This window comes from Pygocentrus nattereri, chromosome 28 (genome assembly GCF_015220715.1).
Source record: "Pygocentrus nattereri isolate fPygNat1 chromosome 28, fPygNat1.pri, whole genome shotgun sequence".
NCBI lineage: Eukaryota > Metazoa > Chordata > Actinopteri > Characiformes > Serrasalmidae > Pygocentrus > Pygocentrus nattereri.
The window spans coordinates 23,452,281-23,476,527 of NC_051238.1; the positions used below are offsets into that span (position 1 = coordinate 23,452,281).

The window sequence follows — 24,247 nt, forward strand, 5'->3', positions numbered from 1 at the left end:
ACATACACTAGATATATATATATATATATATATATATATATGTACACACAATCACAGAATGTAGTCCATTTGTTGCTACTGTTGCTTGTCAATGGCCAGACCCCCCACAGGACCACCACAGAGTAGGTATTACATGGGTGATGGATCATTCTCAGCACTGCAGTGACGCGGACATGGTGGTGGTATGTTAGTTGCACTGTTACAAATGGATCAGACACAGAGGTGCTGCTGGAGTTTATAAACAGTATTCACTCACTGGCTGCTCCATTAGACACACCGACTTTGTTGGTCTACCTTGTAGATGCAGTCATGGACAATAGCTCATCTGCCGCAGCAGTTTGTGTTGGTCATACTCTAGCCCTTCATCAGTGGTCGGAGGATGCTGCCCACAGGACCCAGTTGGCTGGATATTTTTAGTGAACTTGCTGAACTATACTTTGAGGTGTTTAAAAACTCCAGCAGCATTGCTGTGTCTGATCCACTCACACCAACACAACATACCCAAACACACTGTCACTGCAGTCCTGAGAGTGACTCGCCATAATACATGCTCTGTGGGGGTCCTGCAGGGGTCCTGACCACAGAAGAACAGAGTAAAAAGGGGGATAAAACACACAGAGCAACAGATGATTTTCAGTCTGTATTGTAGAACTACACATACATGTGCATATATGCTAAGTGTATGTGTGTATATATTATATAAACAGGTACACACACACACACACACACACACACACACACACACACACACACACACACACACACACACACACACACGTTCGATATAATTCAATAACTGATCGATAACTACTGATCATGTTTGTTGATGCTCAGTTTAAGGTCTGAACAGTATCTTGAATATTGAACACCACAAACAGATGGGCTTATCCTGGTCTATCACAACTCCTACCTGTCACAACTGGCTAACTGGCTTTTGCAGCTACGAGTGAATGGCTAAACTTCCTATCATGCAAATAAAAATTTAAGCCTTTTCTGCTAATATCAGATTTAGGGAACAGAAAGGCGTCATCGCTTTATCAAAAACACCTCAAACATGGATTACAAATACCGAAGACATGATCATTATTTTACCAGCCAGGCCTAATAACTAGCCCAGTACATCTCCTTGATCATTTGATACCGGTTAATGTAAGCTACCAAAGTACACCAAGTGCCAAACGTAGACTATCATACTAAATGACCTTCAAGTTAAAAAACCGCAACCCATCCCAGATTCAGTCGAGCCTTAAATTCCTACCTTAATGTTGCCTTCAGCTGAGCCACTGATGAAGTAGCCTTCGGTGGCGTCCACGGCCAGAGCTTTGACAGGCGAGTCGTGGGCCTGGAAGCTCTGGCGCTGAAGCTTCTGGGTGAGATCCAGCACACTGATCCAGCCCTTCCTCCCGCCACTGATCAGGAGCTGCTGCTTAGGAGCTAAAGCCAGCACAGTGGCGCCAGACTCGTGGCAGCTGAAGCCTGTAATCACGCAGACGTAGTCAGTGAGGTTTCGGAGTTTGATTTATTTAGACAGATGTGACTCTGTGTGCTTGCTCATGTGAGGGTGCGTGCTGTTTGTATAACAGAGGAGCCGTGCTTCTGTTAACTTACCGTGAACCAAGCTGTTAGTCGGAGGCACCAGAGTATCCCACACACATACATTTCTGAGGAGAGAGAGAAGAAAAGTTTGCTTTCTGTTGCTCTGCTGGACTGAATAGTAACAAGGTGTTGAAGCGTATAAAGAAAAAACAACAGGGCAAAGGTGTGATCTTATGGCCTGTGGGTGAAAAGTTGCAGCGCCAGTCATGCAATGTGTACCTGTTATCCGTGGAAAGGCCTGCAGTGGCAATGAGAGAGGAGGAACCCACAAACACAAAGTCGTGAGCCGTTTTATTATGGCACTGCAAAGTCTGCAGAAGAACATAAGAGCATATTAAAAATAATATCTCAGTGTTTTCACTTAAAATGATGGAAATGATTGCACTCAGTTTACCAGGTATGGTTTTGGCGTGTTTCCAGATGTATTTGTCTGCCAGAGACTAAGTGCTCCATCAGCATCAACAATACCAAACTAGGAGAAAAAGGTATTTATTACTCAAAATGTAAGACAAGAACATTAAAAATCTAGATACTACATTACAGAATACTGTTGATATTGACATACAAACAGTAGCCAAGACAAATGGCTATAATGTATGTTGTGAAGAAGAAAGTTCATCTAAAATTGCTTAACAACCAGGTGTGGCCCGAGGCTATTCTTCAGGGTTGAGCATTGTATATATTATTTACAACACAATTCACAATTATTGTTTGAATACACAAAATTAGGCAACATTGTGAATTACAGTGCCTCATTAAACACCACATATTTTATTCGTTTTTTTTATGCAAGTTTCCTGAAGGCATTTTTTGCTTTTTCCCCCCCAATCACCAAAGGCTTAAAAATACACATTTTGAACCTTACTGCCTAGCAATATGATTCAATATGCAGTTTGATCAATGATAACTGGTGGTCTGTATGCTTCCATGATTCGATAGCTACATTAGTCTTGTAGCTCAAGTGCAAAACAAAAAAAAAAATGTTTTGGACACCAAACATGTCTTGGCTGATTAACTGCATTTGGGATAAGGGGGGGAAACTGTACACCTTTGGCGCACTCGCTCTTTAAAACACAGGAGACATATATTCTCTTACCTTATTCCCTTGATAGTTAAATCTAATCCTAGTAACCCTGGAGTTGCCAGGGCTCCGGAAGCAGGTGATCTGCTGGGAATGGCCCCACTCAAACATCCTCACGCTGCCATCCTGAGCTCCAGTTAGGTCTGCAGTCAAAGAGAAGATCCTGCCATCACCGTCCCAGGCATCACACTGAAGAATACTGCCTATTGAGCAGCCTATGTAATTTCATCCAAAAATCCCAGAACCCAGAATTCGCGCACATAGAGGATAATGAGACTATTTAAGCGGATTTGTCTTTCACACTGGAAAAAGATTAGCCCATACATGGCACATGAGGGGAACTCATTGGCGGGGTTCGCTGTCATCCTATTACAGCAAGAAAGGCCTGGTGTCACTTACAGTACGGAAGGGTAGGGTGGGACGTCATCCTCCTCACGTTGTTAATGTTCCGTTTGATAAGCTACATAAGGGGGCAAAAGACTATGTTAGTTCCAAAAAGAAACTATAGCTTAAGGAGACATGGTTTATAAAATTAGGCTCTATTTGACATTTCAACTAAGGCTTTAAGGCCAAAGACATTAATATGAATGCGAAACCGTGACAACCCATAAGGCACACTGCATGCCAAACCCTATTATTATACAAAAACCACAGGATTAGTACAAGTCCCACTTGCAGAAGAGAATGAGGTGGCAGTGGAGAGACAGAGGTTCAAAGGAAGGGACCATTATGGGAAGCTCACCATGGCAGCTCCTCTGCCTGTCTGGAGGCTGCCCAACCATGGCATGTTAATGGGAGTACCAGGGCTGCTGTTGGTGTAGGGCGTGGTGCCATGCAAAGTGCTGAAGTCGTCCCGGGCATGGACCACCAAGAAGTCGTCGCCTCTAAAATACATAAGAGACAATGCAAGTCCAAATGAGGCATGCAAGACTGGACAACCATTTGCTGTTTCATTTAAAAAGATCCATATCAAGGAATCCCTTTTTTTTTTAATAAAAAAAGTTTGATGCATTATATAAACACTTAATTTCAGAATCATTCAGGCCCCGATTTATACAGTGCAACACGGCAACTAAGGGGCAAAGACAGCCCATTTAAATATGTCCTGATGTCATAAGCATAAACATATTCATACATGACCACCTTAGTTTAATACAGCATGCAGCAGTTTAACCCACACATTCATGCTGAAGTGATAAGAAGTGTTGTTACTGTAAACAGTGGTTACTGGGCGGCAAGGCCTGATGGATATAAAGAACATTTGGCCATTCCGGGTGAAGCAAATATTTAACTGTAGTTCTCTACAAGATCCAAGCATTCAAAAGCAGTAGCTGATTTTTACATTGTCATTTACATATATCCATGTATATATTAGGGCTGTGAAAATAAAATATGAATATTAAAAAACAACAACAAAAAAAACCAAAAAACTGTTGAATGTAGATGTAAACATCCATTCAAATTATTAAGGCTGCTGTGCTTATTTTTATTTTTTTATACTGTGTCCATGTCCTTATAAAGATGCACCCCTTGTGTCATTTACTGCAGCCAAATTCAGCAAATGATTCTGAGCCCAGCTGAAAGCCCTATTATATATAAATACTATGCATCAATTTATTCCTATTTTTTTATAATAAGGCATCTTTAAATGACCCATTTCCATAAACTGAACTACATGACTAACTGCAACAAAATACGTTTGGATAAATCCATATTTATCCAAAGTCATGGTGAAATCACAACAGTCCCTAATCAGACAAAAGCAAGAATTAAGTACACTGAGGCTACGTTTTATTCATCAGAACATTTTAAAGTTCACTAATAATGTGGCGGCTAAATACTGATTGTAAAAAAAAAAAAAAAGATGAGTACTATCTTGCAGCTCCGCTTGAGATGCATGATAATGCATGCCTTGTTTAAGAACATGATGAATGGTCATGAAGAGAAGATCTGAACCAATGTTTCAGATCCTGCTGTGGGACTCCTCACTGCTCCATCCACCCACAGTTCACATCACACATTCTTTTTTTTTGCCAGTGCAGCTTTGACAAAAATAATTTTTTTTTCTCGTGTTTTAAAGGCAGCTTCCAAAATTAAGCATTTCTCCCACTGGAGAAGCGGATGAGACTCTTTCGACCTGGCTTACCCTTTCACCTCCGTCTCTGCCTCATCATCAACCCACGTCAGTATTTGAGTGGCCAGGATGGAGGATACGTCCAGCTCCTGGATGTCGTGGGTGGAGGCGATTACTAAGCAGTTACGATTGGCCTGCGAACGCATAACACAGTTCGTTAAGACTTCACCCACTCCGCTGAGCTAATAGCTGAACACTGTTTCATCTGAAAATGTCACCGCTTCTCGCCTGCCATCCCCGCACCTTGTTGATGGCAAAGGCCGTGATGATGTCAGATTCCTTGTGGATGATGCGCGCTTTTCCTCCAGGGTAACCCAGATCTGCCTCAATCTGTGGGAATGAGAGGAATCATCTTCAGGCCTTGCCAGGGCACTAACATTTAACTTCTGACTACAGTAATCTTCACATTTGTGTAAGAGTGAACAACTGATGGTATGAGAGCTGCCGTCATTGCACGTGGCTCGGGGGGCGGGGGGGGTGTGGGGGATGCAGGATAAAGGGCGGTTATCTGCTTTAGTATGCTTGTTAGAAAGGGGCAGTACAATCCTATGCGATAACACTGACGGTTCATATGTTTCAATCTTGTCTAGCAGACCTGGTTAGGCTGGGAATACATAGATTTATCTGTCTGGTTTATGAGGTCTACTCTGCCTTGGGAACTCTACAACAATCCACAGCACCACCTCAGAAAAGTACACAGGCAACTTATAATATTCGTATGGAAAATATGATAAGATATAAGATAAACTTGATACATTTGTTCAAATGAAGAGGGGAAATAAATATTAAAACTGTATAATTTCAAGTTATTAAAAAGTATGCAAGAAACTGTTTTGCGTTTGAGATCTTTTTTAAAGTTTAGACTCTCTGTACCGTTGCGCTTTGATCAAATCTCCATTACACCTCAAATTGCAGGACGTCAGTCAGAGATCTGATTTCAAAATCAGTTGCTTTTTAAATGTTTCATTGTCTTTTGTTCTGCAGTGTTTGGAAACCTGCAAAATACAATAATCGCACCAGAAAATACGCGTGTTCAAAATGTATGCATGTAATATTCTTGTTAGCTTTATGCTTGTGAGCCTCACTGCACATTAAAACAGTGATATGGAGATGTAGGTTCATGGTGCGCTAATGTACCCACACAAAGGTAATCATCAACTGGGGCCCCTCAGATAAACGTAACTACGTAAGATCTGAACTTTGTCAATGATAGTAGCTGTCGGTGCTGTAAACATGCACGCAAACTTAAGATTAAGCATGCCCTTTAAACCCTCTACTGACTTCAAACTTCCTAATGTTCCTAGCAAACACAAATATAATATGAACCTGCATGTAACACACAACAAAAACACACTGATTTCTGTAAACACTAACACCAAGCTTGAGTGCATAATGCCTCCTTAAGGTTTTGACCAGCAGTACCTGATTGAGGCCCGGCTCCTCCATCACTGAATATTTCATACTGTCAGTGCAGTCCTCAACCGACTTAATCGATCAAAAAAGTCACAAGACATCAGACAAAGATATGTGGTGAAACATGCAAGTGAATGGGACAGATCAACATGTAGAATTAGACTGTTAATAGCCAAAAACAGGTTAAACGAATTACACACAATTTACAAGGGCATTCATTATGAATACTCAGTACCAACAGATAAAAAGTACTAAATGGTCAAAAGTGATGGCACACAAAAAAATGCTCTTTAAGCTGGGTATATAATACATGACTTAAAATTCATGACTGAAATGTTTCAAAATTGGAGATCACACTTTTTTCCACGAGGACGCACGCCAGAGGATTAAGAAAAGAAGAGGGTATAACGTATATAATGAGTTTCAGCTATGAAAAAGCACTCTAAATCCCAGATCAACCTCGTTATCACGTGACACAAATGAAGCTAAACTGCACCAGACCCATTTGTGCCTTTATGTATAATATAATGTAAGCGCAACTGGGATGAATACTGTGTTGAGAAACACCATCACAGCGAAAGCTGGAGAAATATTTCACAGCAAACTGACAGGTGACTTATAAATTGTGAAGAGAGTGACTCTTTGCCTAAACAAGCAGCTCCTCGCTGTACACGCAGCCTGCACACACGTCTCTTCATCTTTTCTTTCTCCTCGCTCCATCATTAGCTGTTGATTTAATCATTCGCACAATTACACTACTGACCATCTCAGACTACCAGACTCGCAAACATTTGGGTTGTCAAAAACACTGGAACGCCTCCAATTGGCAAATCGGTGTTAAAACCAGACTAAAATAGTGTAGAGTAGACCCAGCTTTCGGGAATACATTCTCTTTAATTCTTTTGCATGTTTAATCTGTTAAATGTCAGTATTGAATAACAAAAAAGTCGGGGATATAGTCTAGGTAGCTATACTGCATCTCTGAAAACCTTTTTTGTTTATTTAACCAAAACCATGCCATAACTCTTGACCATACAGATAAGAAAGCATGCAGACTGACGAGTACCTCGTTCTGATCTCGCTTCTTGGTGAAGATGTTGCGGATGAAAGTCTCCTGGACCTCCTCCTGTTTAACCAGATATTGCCACAGTCTCTTAACAGGAAGAGCAGAATGATGCCGGGACCTGTGTGATTACCATGCACTGTCAATACACGTGCACCATTATTAGCAGTTCACCAAAGATAATCAGATAAAAATAAAATATTTAGAAAATCTAGAATCTTTTTTTTCCCCAAAACCCTACCCTGCTCACACCAGACATCTTCTAAAACTGCTCCACTATTTTGTAAGTTTTATTTTAGAACTTTTTAAGTAGCCTGAAGTAGCAGTTCCCAAGTCCTAGATGTTCCCTGCTTTTTAATTAGATGAATAATTGGATTAGTTGTGATAAAGCAGAGAATATCAATATATGTAAAGCACTAGTATTCCCAGGACCACTGGACCAAAGCATGCAGGCCATTAGAACACATTCAAGCCATAGCTGCCTGACTCGGTGATCAATAAAGATCCAGACCACCTTACTACAGCAGACCTGAAAGGTGTATTTGAGGGCTCGAACAAAGCCTTGTGTCTGAGAAGAGCAGGGCCGGATGCCATGGTGTCGTCCGTAGGCTGTGTAGAAATATATTGAGATGGAGGGCCTCCAAAAATCTCCAGTCGCTTTAGTAACACCTGTTCCCAACGCTGTAGAGTCTTCAGTACAGAGTGGCACAGAGGGGAGCACACAGGCAGATCTGAAAGACAAACAACAGAGAATAAACCAAAAATAAAAACTCCCTTACCCACAATATCCCATGATGCTTATCAAACAGTGAAAATCATAGATGGTTGTGAAGCAAGTCTACTGACTGACTAAGCATCTTTTCCGCAACATCTCATTCTAAACATTTCTATGACCTTTTTGACAACAAATACTTGAAAACTACTGCATTTAAACAACTTCACAACGATGCAATAAGAATAGCTCGAGTTAGCTACATAAACGTGTTGGCTTTTCATGAAATTACTAAAACAATGAATCCAAAACAAGCTATTTTTGCACCCTAGTTTCCAAAATGAAGACTGAACTACACATTGAAACTTTAATATTTTTTATGATTGTAAAAATCTCCTTACTGTATTTGATTTCAATACAGTAAAGAGAATCTGGTGTTCCATTATAAAGACCCTTTAAAGGGTTTATCAAAAAATCTCACCATGCCTGCTGTGCTTTGAAGAACTTAAACTTTCACACCACATAGCCTAAATACATGAAACAATCCTACCACGTTAATCTCTCACTAGAGACAAGAAAACAGGAAATCTTACGCTCCCTAAAAGTTGTAACCTTTTAACCACAACAGTCCTCCACGCACAAGCTAGGAGACTAAATTCACTGAACACTGGAAATGGTGCACTGGCACTGTGAGAATCCAGTGATCCTAGGTCTTACCCAGTAAGTCATGGCCAGCCATGGGATAGAACGACTTCAAGTTAACCAGCACCAGCTGCACCATGGCCAAACGCATCAAACACCAGCTGAGTAGAAAGGAAAAAACACATTCACAATGACTATCACATCAAAATAAAACGACCCACTGTTAAAAAACATAGCCCCGCAGACCTGTACGAGTTGTTGCTGGAATGTTCTTCAAGTGGAGAATTGGTGTCAAATGCATCTGCAAATTTGTCTTCTTCCTCTTCGTCCTCATCCTCGCTCTCCTGGCTTTCCTCAGAGTCATACTCGACGCAGCTTGCAGATGGTGGCAAGAAAGGCTTTGGGAGATCACACAAATGAAGAGCACAGAGTTTATGCCATGCAAAGATAGCAGAGCTAAAAATATAGGTAAGACTGCTTAAAACATTACACATCTGTACCTTTGCAATGAAGTAGTCCCAGATGCTGAGCTCAGGGGGCACAAAACGCTCTTTAAAGACAGATGCTTCCTGCTCTACTATGGGGCTGGGGCTGGGGCTGGCAGGGCTGTCTGGCACCTCCCTGGAGCTGCTTCTGGAAGAAAGCATCCTAAAGCGCCTCTGCTTCCGCTCTTGGTTCTCTGCCATGGCTGGCACAAACACAATGAACACAAACTGTCACTGGCAACAGTAACATGCTTACTGGACAAGCTTTGAGACTCTGAATACGTGCATTAATAATGTACGGGAGCTAGAGACACAAACAAAAAGGAAAACAGTGTTGGAGAAGCTGAAACACCTCTGATGCACCTCACCTCTAGCACCTGAATGGCAAAGTTCTTTTTGTGCTATGAGAAATATTCTGTACTTGTGCTACACCAGGCACCAAATCAATTACCCCCCCCCCTCCCCCTCCCCGATCAATAAATATCAATTTGACTGTTTGTCCCAAGGTCTGGTCCGGATAATCTGAATACTGGAGCAGGCATTTGTTGCACTGGTACTTGGTTCTCTATAAAGTTTGAACCTTAACAGCACAAACAGCAGATATGTTTATTCTGACAAAATTACAGCTATAAGGAATTTGAGCCTCTCCTCTACACACATTAGCAAAGCACAGGAGCAGCTGAACAACTAGCACAGCAACAAGATCAGCAGATTTAAAAAAAAAAAAAAAAAAAAACCTGCACTAAAAATGAGTTTTTAATGCCTAACTTATCTTGGATGGTATCAAAGTTATACAGACTGCTATTTGTATCAAATGTGTTATTAAAGAGCAATTTTTTTTTTTTTTTTACATTTTTCATTTGTAAGCAAAGACTTTCTCAGTACATCCAAAAAAGTGACTCATAGGGCGCTACGCAGCAGTTTTTTGCATCACAAATGTGCTCGAGCCTATCACAGCCCCCACACGAGTGGCCACACCACTACACATTCGTGTAGTGCAGGGATGTCCTGTCTTATCCACAAAGGGCTGGTGTGGCTGCAGGTTTTCATTCCAATAAAGAAGGATTGACATGATCAGCTGTTTGAAAACTAAGCGATCGATTAAACAAGTGGAACCAGGAGTGCTCCAGCTCGTTTGGAATGAAAACTTGCAGCCACACCGGCCCTTTGTGGATAAGACTGGACACCCCTGGCCTAGTGAAAAGACCTAAACAGCTTCACATACGGCCACACAGTGTTATACTAGCTCACCAACAGCTTGCCCCAGAAACCAAGTCAAAAGCACTCGTAGTTTTACCAAACGTACCTACCACTTTCAAGACACATAATCAGAAAAGGCCTTTCCCAGTCTTTAAACAAGACAATTTCACTCTGTAACCTACTGAAGCATGACTACACAATGCTTAGCATAGAAAAAAAGTTACAGAAACCAACCTGGAGGTGTACTGGCTTTGTCCACCACAGGAATGCGAGCTCCACCACCAAACACAGCCACCCACAACTTGCTGTTGAGTGGGTGGGCCACAATGCGGAAGAGCTCGTTGCTGGAGTGGGTGGCCAAGCCATGCACAAACAAGCTGAGGTAGACGGCAGTGAGGATCTCACAAAGCAGCACCCCCAAACTCGGCTGGTTCTCCTCTCCCGCGGCGCTCAGGAGGCGAACTAAAGCACTGATACCTGGAGGGGGCAACATGGATCACAGAAATAGTTAGAGAAAAAAGAAAAAAAAATAGAGCACCTATGGGAAGTTAAGACACAGGAACATGAAATTTGGTGAGATGTCTAGGCACAAGCATATTTTTTTGAGGCCACAGCTACACTCAGGAATAAAGGTAACTTGGGTGGTACTCTCAAGGGTACATCCTCAGTAACTTTAGCTAAGGAAAATAACTACAACAATGCAGAGCAACTATATTTTTGAAGTTGCATTGACTCCACACACCTTTAATTCTAATATTCTGTTTTAAAACATTTGGGCTATGAAAAGGTACAAATACAGACATCTGAGAAAATCTCATTCATTTACAACTGGACCTTAAAACCACTGTTGTACCTTTGAGGGTACATTTATTGTTTGTACCTTTGTACCTGAAGCTAATTTCAGCGTGCCATGATGTTTACTAGCCCAACAAATCAAAGGACCTGGACTTGGAACAGGAATTGAAACTGTTCTGGCCATCCAGGTTATATAGATCCAAAAAGAACTGATGGCTGTAGTTTACCAGGCCACTGTGCTGGTGAGGTGTTGGGAAGGACAGCTTCATCCATGCTGATGGTTCGCACAGGGTGCTGATGGGAAAGGAGGATGCTTTGGTACACTGTTCCTGTGAACTGGTTGATATGACTGGGGGAAAAAAAAAAAAAAAACATTTCTAGTGTAAGAGAGAATTTAACTGCCAAGACCAAGTTTATCAAATTACCAAGTATCCCCATTAGTTATATTCCTTATGGTATACTATAGACAAATTGAGGACAATGGACATAAGTCTTAGTTGTAACAGGAGATTTAACATTTAATCTGAACACACATGTGTAGAGATCCTCAAAAATACTATTCACACGTCAAAGAAAATCCACTCCCTTGAAAAATGTTATGAGCCAGCCAAAGGGACTGAAGCATCACATGACACTGACATTCGAAGGTCAACTGCTCTTCACGAGCCTCACAGCAAAACCGACTTGAGAGTCTGAAACCTCTGTACTGTGTCACTGTGAGTTTTGCTAGATGCACTTTAACAAGAGGAATATCAAGTCTTTTGAAAACTCGAGTCAGCAGCAACAGAAGGACTAAAAGTGGGTCAGAAAATACAGGCCTGACTAAAAGCGCTGATAACGTTTTTCAAGTTCTTCTCACTGTGCTCTATTCCAAGAGACAATTTTGTGGCTGAGAAGAGTGGACCACAGAGTTCAACCCACCTGTAATTGTGGCTGTCGCAGAGGCACTGATAGATGCAGGCGGACAGGGAGGCTGCCAGCGTGTGCATCACGTAGATCTGAAAGCAGAGCAGACATTCAAAATAAATTAGCAGCCAGAGGAGACCTGAAGTGGGCTTTTAACACACTATCACAACAACAGCAGCAGCAACAACATCAAAAACACATTTCTTCACCAAGAAAAGCCACTATGTACTCCATTTGGAAACAACCAAAGTTGAAATGTGGTCAGAGTGCCTCCAGTATAAAATACAAACATACTTTAGATGTGTCCTGTGATCTGAGCTTGTCAACAGTACTTAAAACTGACGCTGAATTTCATGTGCTAGCAGAAACTACACTAGAACCTCAAAGTACATCAACTGAGATTTGTCTCCTGGCTTAGTAAACATGCATCTTCTGGAACACCACCTTACCTCATTGTTAATGACATCTGGGTGGGGAGGGGAGTCCAGTGCATTAATGATGTGCAAGATGTCATGTGTCAGGTTGGTCAGATGAACTATGGGATTGGCCACAACCGTTTTGGAGCTGGCTGTGCAGGCCAGCAGGAGAGGAACTAAGGCTTGCTGCTGAACAGGAAGCTGAGGACTGTCATCCTGAAGGAAATAAATAAATATGTATAAATTAGAAAGTACAATTCATCAAAACAAAAAAAAAAAAACTATGCTGGAAAAGGCACAAAAATACATAGATAATTCATATTCAATGACAACAACAACAACAATCATAAATTCCACTATTGCTAACTCAGTTTTCACAAGCCCTGTTGTCAGCACCAGGAGACAGAAACAGAAAGTCAATTAGGATTAATCAAAGGAGGCCGCTGATTTCTGTGACAGCCGGGCCTGACGCTGCATGTATTCAGACGGCGCTTGCGTCTGGCTGCTTGTTTGAAGCTTTGCAGGAAGGAGGACAGGTTCCTCAGAGCCCTGTGTTTCAGCTCCATCTGTCAGCCAGTGCTGGAACTGTCATACTTCTGCCCATTACCAACACTTTCTGAGCAGTTTTCTAGAACTGAAACTCTTTCCAAGATAAATTAGTCTATTGAGACTATAGAGGCGATGTTTTAATCTTGTGCCAGACAGTGGTATGTAAATTACAACACCTTTTTATATCCTGCTTAGTCCCGTGTCCCATCTTAGGTCTAAGGTCTGAGACCTCCCTTCTGTTTACTTTCCTGTCAAACAGTCGTTAAGTGCAAGTTATGTTTTTCTAAAGATCGGATGCATGATAATCCACTTGCATAAGGAAAGGGAAAATCAAAGGAAAATAAGTGCAAGTATGGGGGGGGGGGGGGGGGTGGTTGTGGCAGAAGTCCTCATAAATTCTGCAAGTGTTCTCAATTTGGCTCTGAAAGGATGTGAAGCTGACAAGAAGTCAATATTAAGAAAATAAAAAAGATTAAAATCCTGGCTGTTGGTCTTTTCAGAACAACAGAGAACCTCAGACTCCAGACGTCAACATCCGTGAAGGTGTTGGGATTATTTGGATCGTGAGAAGCAGAAAATGCAACCAACTTTTAAGACTGAACTTTGGAGGTGTGGAAAAATATCCTTGCACATTTCTTTGAAAAACTGTTAAGTAGGTAGAAACTGTAATAAAGGTAAAGTTTGGACATGCAGGATGATGAGGCTTACTTAAATAATTATATTTAGCTGTTGGCTTCTGTATAATTTTCTGTTAAACACGCTTATCTACATTTTCCCAGACGCTGAAATGAAAAACTCAATGCCTTTCTGACTTGATTTATTTAATGGTTTTTGTTTTTTTTCACAGTAGTGTATAATAACGCATTAACCTGTACAAGATATGTATTATCACTATTTTGTAATTACGATATGGCTAATTTATCCCATGCCAGAAGCAAGACACTGAAAACGGAGTAGAATTTAACAGGAAGATACAAATATACATAAATAAATGTAGAACCATAAAACTGATTGATTTAGAGAACAAAGTGGTCAAATAGCATAAAATAAAGCATTAAATTTATTGCAAATTAGAATATTAAAAAGGCAAAACAACTAAAAAAATAAGCTGATTAAAAAAATAAAATGGCAATTTTATGCTGAACCATTGGCCAAGGGACTCCACAAGTTAATCTCTTTTCTTCTAGAAGTCTTCTACAATTTTAATTTCTGCTTTGATTTTATTTTAAGCACCAATTCATTAATACAAGCTAATCACTCAGTGCTCGCAGCTACTGTCTGATGAAGCAACTTGCCTGCTGGGATTCCTGCAACAGCAGAATGAGCTCCATCCTAACAGAGGCCAGCCCTCCCCCATGGGAGCCATGCAGGCTGCAATAGCTGAGGAAGATGCGTAGCAGAGGCTGGTTCCTCTTCAGCCAGAGTCTGCGTCTGTGCTGCACTGCTCTGGCCTGCTCAGCTGCCCCTTGGGCCTCCTGCTCATCTTCACTACCACCAACCTGACTGAGGTCAGCCGAAATGCCGCCAACAAGCTGGTGGAGGCAAGGGTTGTAACCGCAGCACCTCTGAAGGGCGACCACCTCCCGCTCCAACCAATGGCACAGCTGGTGGCGCAGCTTGCCCCCGTCAAGCTCGTACCCTGTGGAAAGCGTCCGCAGCTCAGCAGTGAGTATCTTCAGACAAGAGCTAAACTTGAGGCGGGCAGCCAGGATGTCTTCAGAGAGAAGCAGGGAGCTGTCCACCACATCTGTGGAAGCAGAGGTAGAGTCAGCACAGTCAGGAATGACGGTGGAATCTTCCGGTTTGATGTTTTTCATGGCTAGTCCAGCTTCTTCATCTTCAGAGTCCTCCTTGTCACTGTCCCACTTCAAATCCAATGGTTCATCCTGCAGGGTCATAGACGGCTGGCTCCAGTCGAAGCTCAGCACAGAGTCTGACTGGCTGTGGTCTTCTCTGGGAGAGGAGAAGGTGTCTGAAATGGACTCGAGCCCATTAAGCATAGGCTGGGACCAGTCCAGTGCAGAGGCCTGGTCTTTGCCATTCTGGCCAGCTGAGTTGCCGGAACCACTAAAAGAAGGTGAAGGCTTCTCTAGAGTGAGCAGCAGCTTAGATCTCTTGACAACTTTGGGCATTTTGGAGAGGACTTCTAGAGCTAGCATGGGGCAACCGGCTTGTAAGTGAGCATAAGCAGCTGTGAAGAACAGTCTCCTCTCGATGAGGCTAACGGAGTCAGCCATGCGACCTTCCGCAGTCAATCCCACCTTAGCTTTGTCTGAGGAGCCGAAATGGCGGCGAAGCAGTAGCGGGTGAGTTCTGAGGTAGGTGTAGAAGTTGAAAACCTCTGGATTGCAAGGAGAAACGGCAGTGGTTCCTGCAAGAAATAACATGGTTACACTGAGAAAGACAACGTGAAGAAATAATAAACATAAACAACATAAAACGCCCACAAAAACATTAAGGTCCCAGTAAGGCTGGCCTGTACAGCATTTTACAGACTTTGAACACTATTTCTGAACGAGTACCCCAACATTCACTCCCAAGTTACAACAAAACAGATGCTCTGCCAGATTTACCAAACTCCATTTTAATCCATTAACTCCATTTAAGTGGCTTAAAAAAGGTGACAAACACATGCTGTTAAATCCTGTAATGGATGTTAATGTAACAAGATTTTTTCCCCCCCAAGTAATTTAGTCCAGTCATCATTTTAGCACAATGCAAAAGATAACCATTTTCAAATTATGCAAAAAAAAAAAACAAACAAACAAACAAACAAACAAACAAACATCAAAAATTGAGATACAGGGTTTCTGCATCACAGCAATGACAAAAAAACCTACAAATACTTATTTACAGAATCAGGCAGGAGTTCCGCCAACAGATAACTCATGTTCACAGGTTTCAATGTTTTTGTAAAAGCACAAAATGGATCGATGCCACTTTTTCATGTTCAAAAAACACCGCAATCGAAACCGCAACCTTGGGTATCTGCAGATAGTGATACCAATCCAATCTTTTTCCCCTCTCAAACAGCTAAGCTGTTAATAATACATCTGTCTGGATGCACACTGGATGCTTAACCAAAGTTTTAAGCGCAAATTTGTGCAAATGTGTCACTCAATGACCTAGCAAAAACAGGCTGTAATGCAGACCACAGCTTACAACTTAAAAATCACATTTCCAGTATAAAATGCACAGTACAGTAGTTATCACACATGATATCAAGTTAGCTGCATTACTAACTCCACACATCTGACTTGATGATCGCATTGCTGATACGTCTCACTCACTTTTCAGCTACATGCTGCTCATTCTTCTAATAACAAGGACCGTCAAGACTGACAAAAACGATGAGCACACAGGTTTGAACCATTTGAATATCCATTTTTGTGCATTCTGTCCATAAGAGGGCAAACTAACACAACAACAGAACTGCATCCAATTCAGCTGCCCCCCAAATTCACGTTCATGAACCCTCAGGAACTTATATTCGCTAAGCAGAAATCAGCACCAAACCACAGTGCAACTAGTTGGGTTCAAGCGTAAATCTTTGCTTTACCGCTGACTGGATTATTAAATTGAGGCATAAACGTTTTTCACTCATTTCACTTCCTATTGTTTGTGTGTTCATTGCATTCCATTGTTTCAGTTTCCATTGTTTTCAGTGCATCGTATCAGTGCTGGGTGGAAGCATGTGCCTGCAACTATAATTTAACAGAGGGAATAGGACTTTGAGGAGGAACTGAATCAGATGCATTTGGGTGCATATGATGTGCACTCAGGTTGCTAGTGCTGGAACAGTAGGCTAACGGTAACTTACGTAACTTTTATACAACTTTTTATACAACTTTCTCTCAAGGGTTCACAATTTTGTCATCTACAGACCTTCAAGCACTACTCTGAAGTATTTCAGCACAGGGCTTTTTATATTGCTTGGAGTATAAATCACTCTCTCTGCAGCCGAGACGGCTTGTGAACCGTCTGCCACACAGCCTTTGTTGAATTATCTGATTGTTGAATTATCAGATGGACCTACATTTCATTTTTGATCACAAAAGCGATGCTGTGTGACTCCTGTCCATCATACAGTGCATTCGGTGCAGTGGCCCAGGCACAGGGAAGAACTTGCAGAGCAGAAAATTGCAGTAATGCTGCTTTTGTCACATTTAAATATTAATTTTCACAATCAAATGTCTGTTTGGTTTTGTTTTCTCATTGACAGGCCTGGTTGGGACACCTCGCTTAAGGTTCAGTTAAGCACCTACGTCATAGTTTAGGCTAATGAATCATATCAGATTATATTTTATTTTTTCTAATACCTAATCCAGGGGTATTTTTCAGTATCTGTCTGAAATCGAGTATCGCATCGGCACATCCCTACTTTACACATGCAATGTAATTAGAATGCAATTACAGATTTAAGTAACTTTAAGCTTTAGAAATAAAAGTGAAAATTTGTAACACCGTATCAATTCTTACCTTGGTTTAAAGCGTCAACATTTGGGTTGGGCTGCTCCAGCAAAGTATCCAAGGCTCTACTGTAATCATCTAGAACCCAGTATGCCATACTACGCAGAAATGGATCCTGATGCATTGGGATCTGGTGGTCCTGACCCAACACATACCTCTGTAGGATTTTCTTATAGGTGGAAGATGTCTCAAACTCAGACTCATACAATCTGCTAATGACCAAGGCCAACTGGAGGTCCTGCATCTTCTCCAGGCAAACCTGAGAGAGGGCGCAGTAGTTTAGTAGAAACGATTTCTTGCTGATGTTTACACACAGAAGGACACAAAGACAATAGGTACAGGGGATAAAACTTCACACAAAGACACCTCTTAGCACTTTTCCCTGCAATATCAACAGACAACACATGCAAAGCACATCTTACACAGAACCAAAAAGTTCAACTTCGTGGCACATTTTGCCCCCAGTTACAGCCATGTTAAAATATCCTTCAAGTCATTCACTTTTCAAACGGCATGTCATTACTGACAACAATCCTCCAGCAGCAAGGGGCCTAAAACACACTAAGCAAAAGCACAAATGTCTTTACCTTGAGAGCTTGAGTAAATAATAAAAGATCTAATTTCCTGCTTGAATTCAAAGGGTAAAGTGCATCACTGCAAAAGGCGGCTGTATTATCTAAAACAATGACAGTCCTAAGGACATTTTTACCTCAACAGCATCCTTGAGGGAGCCTGCCAGCAGAAAGAAGGCGGCCGAGTGCTGAAACCGCTGCTTTCCAAGCAGAGAGAACGCATTCTTTAAGGCAGCCTTCCTCCATCGGTCCTCATTAAAGTTGTTACTGAAGAAGGCTGTCATCTTCACATTCTTATGGGACCTTCAGATGACAGAGGTTCTTGGTGAGTTTAAACAACGCAGACAGAAGATAGCTTTTCATCCTATATCTCACAGTAAGATAAAAGAGTTTAGCTAAGGCATACCTGTAAAGTCCCCAAACCACAGCTTTCTTTTTCATAGCTAAATAGAACAGGGCTGCATCCAAGGGATCATTGTTCCTCTGAAAAGATGCTTTTGCCACCTGGTAGGAATTAGGACGGAAGTGATTCAATGACTGGCAGGAATAAAAAGATATTCCTACTCATAAAAGTGTAATTTACACATAATAAGGTACCTAAAATACAGCTTCTCAGCCAGATATATCATGTTCATTAGAGAAAACTACATATTTAAAATAAATAAATAAATAAAAATAATAAATCTAGATACAAGATTTTTTTTTTTTTTATCAACTGTTTTGATTGCACTAACCTTCTCAATGCATCTGCGAAGCTTATTGGTGCTTCTCAGCCACCAGCCCACACCCATACCTCTGAGCTCAGGCCAGGCGGGCTCTCCTTTCTGCATGGCAGGAAGCATATTGAGCAGCTCCTCCTCAGCCTCAGAGTGAAACGCCCAGGCGTAGTGACAGGTAGACAATCCTGTAGGCCAGAAATGAGGAGTACTGACTGCTGTGTATAGCTGCGAGTCCTCAAATTAGCACAACCCACCCAGTGAAGCAACATTTGAAGCGACAGCAAAGCCGTCCCTCAATGAGACGATCAAATCAAAACAAAGACAATCATCCTGAAGTGTTTCGTTTCAATTAAAACACTTGTGTTCCAAAATACTAGAACCAAAACACCGCATACGGTCTTTGGCTCGGCAACTGTACCTTGACACAGGAGCTGTGCACGATGCGCTGGAGGTAACGAGGTCAGCAGGAAGGTATGCAAACGAACAGCCAGCAAGAATTTTAAACCGCACTCATCCAGCGTTTCTCCACCTGATTTACGGTATGACATTTGGTTAAGCACCTTTAGAAAGTATGTAGTCAAAGTCAAAGAGAAGCAGACTGATATTAATCGAGGACGTCCAATTTCAATGAACTCTCTGCTCAAACTCACCTCATAGAGACGCACTGGAATTTTGGCCATTGAAAAATTTTCGGACCAAATGATCAAAAATAGCATTTTCAGTTTTAAGTCTTTTCAAAGAACTTTAAAATGGTAATGGAAATTAAAAATATTGATAAAAATTTCCTGCACCTCTCATTGCGGAAACATTTGGTCTGAGCTGCAGCAGAATGAAAACGACTGCTTTTTGAACCTCTCTCTCAGTTTCTAAGAGGGACATTAGACAATTTATAATTTTTCAGAACATTTTTAAAATGGCAAAAAAAAAAAAAAAAAAATCATAAATGACAGAGCTAAAAAAAGACTCAAAAATAATGACTTTTCATTGCTTTAGATGCATACAGAGTCATTAAAATTGGTCTGATTTGAAATGCTTCCTCTGAGAGACTTAGTTACTCTTTAGTGTTGATAACTGAAACCAGGGGCCGTATTACAAAAACCTCGTCATTTGACCTGAATTTAAGATCTGACGGGTCGAGATGAGTTTTGTTTTCAAGATTTTTTTTTTCACAAATTCATATTACAAAAGCAAATCTTGTCTTAATTTAGGACACTTACAGCATCTTATCTAAAAGTTAGAAAATGTTACCTTAGTCAATCAAAATCGATAATCAACGATCATGTCTGTTACCTAGCAACCAACCATACGCGGACAGCTGAAACACGTAATCAAAACAGTCAAGTTACTCCGACAGCTACCATTACTAATGTAAAAACAGGTCAAACAAAACTACAATGCAATGAACTTAAAGCACTTTATCAGAGCTCCCCAGTTTCAGTTCCCCAAACGCTTTAGCTGAATGAGCCTAATAAACAGCAAAACATTCAGCTCTGTCTCCTCATTATTCACCATCACTGTAATATTTTATCTGACAAGTTTTTACTGACATTAACACACAAAGGTAATAAGTGCCTGAGGCTTTTGAAATGCTTTTGAAACTCCTTTGTCAAAGCACCATTCTCAATGTACATAAATGTAACGTCATTTTGTCAGTTACAGTGAACTTTGCTGCCTGTCACTGCATAAAACAATGACGGTTAAAACAGATGTTAAGACATCTCTGGGGTTGTCATAATATTAGGACAGAATTTAGAAAATTAGGATGTTTCTGTAATACTGTTTTCTTATCAGGAGTTAGGATGAGATTATGAACTTAAGAACGGTTGTTCTGTACAGCTTCTGTCATGGTGACTAAACAGACAAGATAAGATAAAATTTTAGACTTAAGGTTTCTGTAATATGACCCCTGGTAACTAACTGTTGAGTTGAAAAAGCTGCGTCTAAGCAGGGAAACTGCACTACACTGGAAAAAAAAAATGCTTTAAATGTACCTGATTCAAATAAGTACACTGGCTCAACATGAATGAAAAAGTTACACACTATAAAAACTTACTTAATACATACTTAAAATTAATAATATTTCATTTGTGTGTAACTGATTACATTTTGGATTCGTGTGAATTTAAGAACTTTTTTTCTTCAGTGCATGGCCCTTCAGTCCTGGAGCTAGGTAAGTTTTTAGTAAGCAAAAGGTATCAACCTTGACTTTTCCCTTGACTTTCCCCGATGTCTGTGCTGGTAGAGGCGATAGTGTCAGCCAAGGCCATGAGGGACATCTGCTCCATTCGTGTCAGGCCTGGCAGGCTGGAGTGAAGCAGGTGGCTGGACAGAACCTGAGCATGCTCTGGGCCAAAGAAAGTTGGACTATACTGAGACAGATCGATGACTTTGGCATTAGAATCATCTTCCTCACCATCTAAAGGATCCACATCATCCATGCTTATGGTGGTGGCTTGGAAAAGTTCGTCGTAGGTGTCTGTCCGACTGGAGCTGTGGCCACTGTCTCCACTGATGCTGGCCGCTTTGTCTTTGGCTTTGGGGGTTGTCTCTTCATCCGCAGCAAGCAGAGCATACAGAGGCAGAGGTGGGATGGAGTCAATCTCCGTGTAGTCTGGATTCTCTGCCTTGTTAAACATTCTGGGATCCCTGGCAGTGCTGCCGCTTGCACTGATTGTGAGGGATCGTAAACGCCGCTCCTGGTTGATGGAGGTGTCCTTCAGAGCCACTATCTCTCCAGCTATGCATTTGACCAGATGAGACAGGATGGCTTTGGCTCGTCGCACCATTCCCAGGTCCATCAGCTCTAAAAGCTGCACTGGATGATACTGAGGAAGGGTGGGGAACAGGTGGTGTGCAGTCTCAAATAAGCCGTAGTCCTCCATTTCAGCTGGAAGGTCATACATTGTCCTTTTACCACTAAGTTTCTGTGCTAGACTGGTCATAGACCTGGTGAGAGTCTTTTTAGGAGGCTGAAGACTTACCGCCTCTTGCCTCACTGCTGCTATAAGTGAGCTAACACTGCCAACATTTGTATCACATGTGGTCAGTGCTGATTTGGCTGGAGCTGGTGGCTGCCACTGGGAGTAGACATGCATCTCACAGTCCATGCCCACTACCAGAATACCATCTCTAACCCAGGACAGGGACACTGGAATGGGTAAGGAGCCCTCTACAGAGGAGACCAAGTCCACTACACGTAACAGAACAAGCCGGGAGGAACAGCACTCCCTGGTGCTGTCCGACAGGCCCAGCTCCGGAGGTTTACCCAGAAGTGGCCCGTACATGTACAGCTTAGATCCAAGACCTACAGTCAAAATGTGAGAACCATCCTCTCTAGAAACCCAATCTAGGTGAACAAGACTTTTACCACTGGTGCCTAAACAGTCCTTATGCCCCACCAAACCATCCTGGAAGTTTGGCACAATCAGGTGTTTATCAGAGGCATTGTTAGGAATACTTCCCCAACTATCCACTTTAAGAGTCTGCTCCAGCATCCACTGGGACCCCCCCGTGGACTCGCACTGGAATAAACTCACATGAATAAGGGGCTCCTTAGCAAGTCCCTGAGGTTTCAAATCCTTATAGGCCACAGCCACTCGGCTAGTGTGGCAGCAGCTGACGCCCACTGGCCATCCAGGAACGCTCACTGCACTGGTATTAGCTAGACCTTCTTCCACCAGTAAAGGCCATTCTTCCCAGAAGTAGGTAGGTGCAATTTCATCAGAAGCATCATTGTCAGAGGCTGTGCTACAACTCCAAAACCTCACAGTCCCATCAGAACATGACGTGGCAAGAAGATACGGAGCTCGTCCAGCTGGCTGCAAGGATGATGAGCTCAAGTGGCCTGCAATGAATGCAAAAGGGATTTAATCGTGTTTCCTTACAACAATTAGATTTCACTGAATCATTTGTGGCACATGCATAATAAAACAAATTGCTTAGCTAATCAAAACTGATTTGTGGTTAACAGATACTCTGCATGCTAAAGAGGAGCTCCAAAACATCAAGTGATATGCTTCACTATTTTAGGATGGCCCTGGCCAGAGACAAAAAGCATCAGTCAACACCTGCTGCTGGAGTTACGCGTATAACTTCAACTCCCTCTGGAAGGCTCAGCTCCTGACTAAAAACCCTCTCATTGGTCAGAGTGAGGCGACATGCACTTCGCAGGTTGGACCTGCTCAACTTAGATCTCTGGGATGATGGAGAGCTGAAAGACTCAAAGTTGAAGTTGTTGATGGCTGACGAAGCTGATGTGTCTTTATCAACAGGGGTTGAGGTCTCCTCTGAAAAAAAAATAAAAACAATAATTTAAAAAATCACAAAAAAAACACCTTGTTACAACCTTTGCAAAAAATTGCATCAATAGTCAGCAAAAATGTGTTTACACTCTATAAACGGCTACTGGGCAAACTACAAAGAGCTTGTTTTCAGTGTAAAAATCACATACGCACCAATAGCAACAGGAACCGCTGCCAGCTGCAGATGCCACATATGCAGGAGCGATCTTCTGCTCTGGGTAAACTCAATCACCACCAGAAAGAAACGTGCCGAGAAGAGTACCGGGCTAGAGACTAAGTGAAGGACATGGGCATTTTCAATTTCACAGGGTCAAAGAGAAGGTTGGCAAAGATCAGATGGAATTTCTAAAAGGCTCCCTACCAGTCTCGGCAGGCGGGAGCTCCTGTGAACACTCATCATTTTTCTCATTTCCCAAGATCAGGTCTTCCTCAAATACATGTAACAGTTGGATCTCCTTTCCCTGCTGTGAAGACATTAAGAAGCAGCGTAAAGCCTAAGCAGTGGCAAATGGGCTCAAAGGCCCATATATAAACTATAATTTCTGTCGAACAGTGCCATAATTATCTATTCAAACAAGAAACTAACCACAACAATATTTACCACAACTACTGTATAGTTCTTTACTCTATGTGACTGCTATGTGAGTGTGAGAGGATATACTGTACGTACAAAGTCTGTAATGGCATCGAGCTCGATGATGCAACCTGGCCTTGCAGTAGACTGTTGACTTATGATGTTGAACACTTCCCCAACATATTTCTGAACAGAATAAAACAAATTAAGCTTGAGGCTTTTTTTTTTTTTTAATAATCATAGTTAGTCAGCAGGCCACACTGGATATACAGCTTGTTCTTACTGATATTTCAGGATTGGAAAGTTCACTCAGCAGTTTCTTGGCTTCAATAACTGCCTGATACAGTCTCAGGAAGTGGCCATCACTTGCGACAAAGCAGGCACTTGGCGAATTGCCATATACACCTTACAAACACAAAATAAATGAGCAATCATTAGACAAGAACTCATGTGGAAATGTTCCAGGAATTTACAACACAAGAAAGATGAAAAGTGCCACTCATACACAGAACTCCTTTGCCTGTGGTCATTTCCTCACCATAGCTGAAATATCCTTATTCTGATGAAGTGAACATTTCCAAAACCAGTAAACAGCTGTCTTAAACAACTGCAACTCAAG

At 41.8% G+C, this 24,247-nt stretch overlaps 1 protein-coding gene across 3 annotated transcripts in view; it reads right to left on the minus strand.

The window, feature by feature from the left end:
- The window catches only part of dmxl1 (Dmx-like 1), a 40,954-nt gene that overhangs the window by 494 nt on the left and 16,213 nt on the right, over positions 1-24,247 (minus strand). For 2 of the 3 annotated variants that reach the window (XM_017721831.2, XM_017721832.2), the window contains exons 14-44: positions 23,912-24,033; positions 23,725-23,814; positions 23,416-23,518; positions 23,208-23,327; positions 22,821-23,039; positions 20,954-22,597; positions 19,172-19,282; positions 18,769-18,938; positions 18,441-18,538; positions 18,172-18,337; positions 17,472-17,721; positions 14,288-15,363; positions 12,477-12,659; positions 12,043-12,119; positions 11,349-11,470; positions 10,561-10,803; positions 9,142-9,329; positions 8,888-9,039; positions 8,717-8,802; positions 7,817-8,018; positions 7,291-7,408; positions 6,234-6,296; positions 5,055-5,141; positions 4,824-4,945; positions 3,420-3,561; positions 3,077-3,137; positions 2,693-2,820; positions 1,991-2,068; positions 1,816-1,907; positions 1,609-1,661; positions 1,259-1,476 (exon numbers count right to left, since the gene is read on the minus strand). In XM_017721831.2, coding sequence (XP_017577320.2) covers positions 1,259-1,476; positions 1,609-1,661; positions 1,816-1,907; positions 1,991-2,068; positions 2,693-2,820; positions 3,077-3,137; positions 3,420-3,561; positions 4,824-4,945; positions 5,055-5,141; positions 6,234-6,296; positions 7,291-7,408; positions 7,817-8,018; positions 8,717-8,802; positions 8,888-9,039; positions 9,142-9,329; positions 10,561-10,803; positions 11,349-11,470; positions 12,043-12,119; positions 12,477-12,659; positions 14,288-15,363; positions 17,472-17,721; positions 18,172-18,337; positions 18,441-18,538; positions 18,769-18,938; positions 19,172-19,282; positions 20,954-22,597; positions 22,821-23,039; positions 23,208-23,327; positions 23,416-23,518; positions 23,725-23,814; positions 23,912-24,033 — 6,584 coding nt within the window. The remainder of the gene's footprint in view (positions 1-1,258; positions 1,477-1,608; positions 1,662-1,815; positions 1,908-1,990; positions 2,069-2,692; positions 2,821-3,076; positions 3,138-3,419; positions 3,562-4,823; positions 4,946-5,054; positions 5,142-6,233; positions 6,297-7,290; positions 7,409-7,816; positions 8,019-8,716; positions 8,803-8,887; positions 9,040-9,141; positions 9,330-10,560; positions 10,804-11,348; positions 11,471-12,042; positions 12,120-12,476; positions 12,660-14,287; positions 15,364-17,471; positions 17,722-18,171; positions 18,338-18,440; positions 18,539-18,768; positions 18,939-19,171; positions 19,283-20,953; positions 22,598-22,820; positions 23,040-23,207; positions 23,328-23,415; positions 23,519-23,724; positions 23,815-23,911; positions 24,034-24,247) is intronic. The other variant, XM_017721833.2, reaches the window with a different exon arrangement.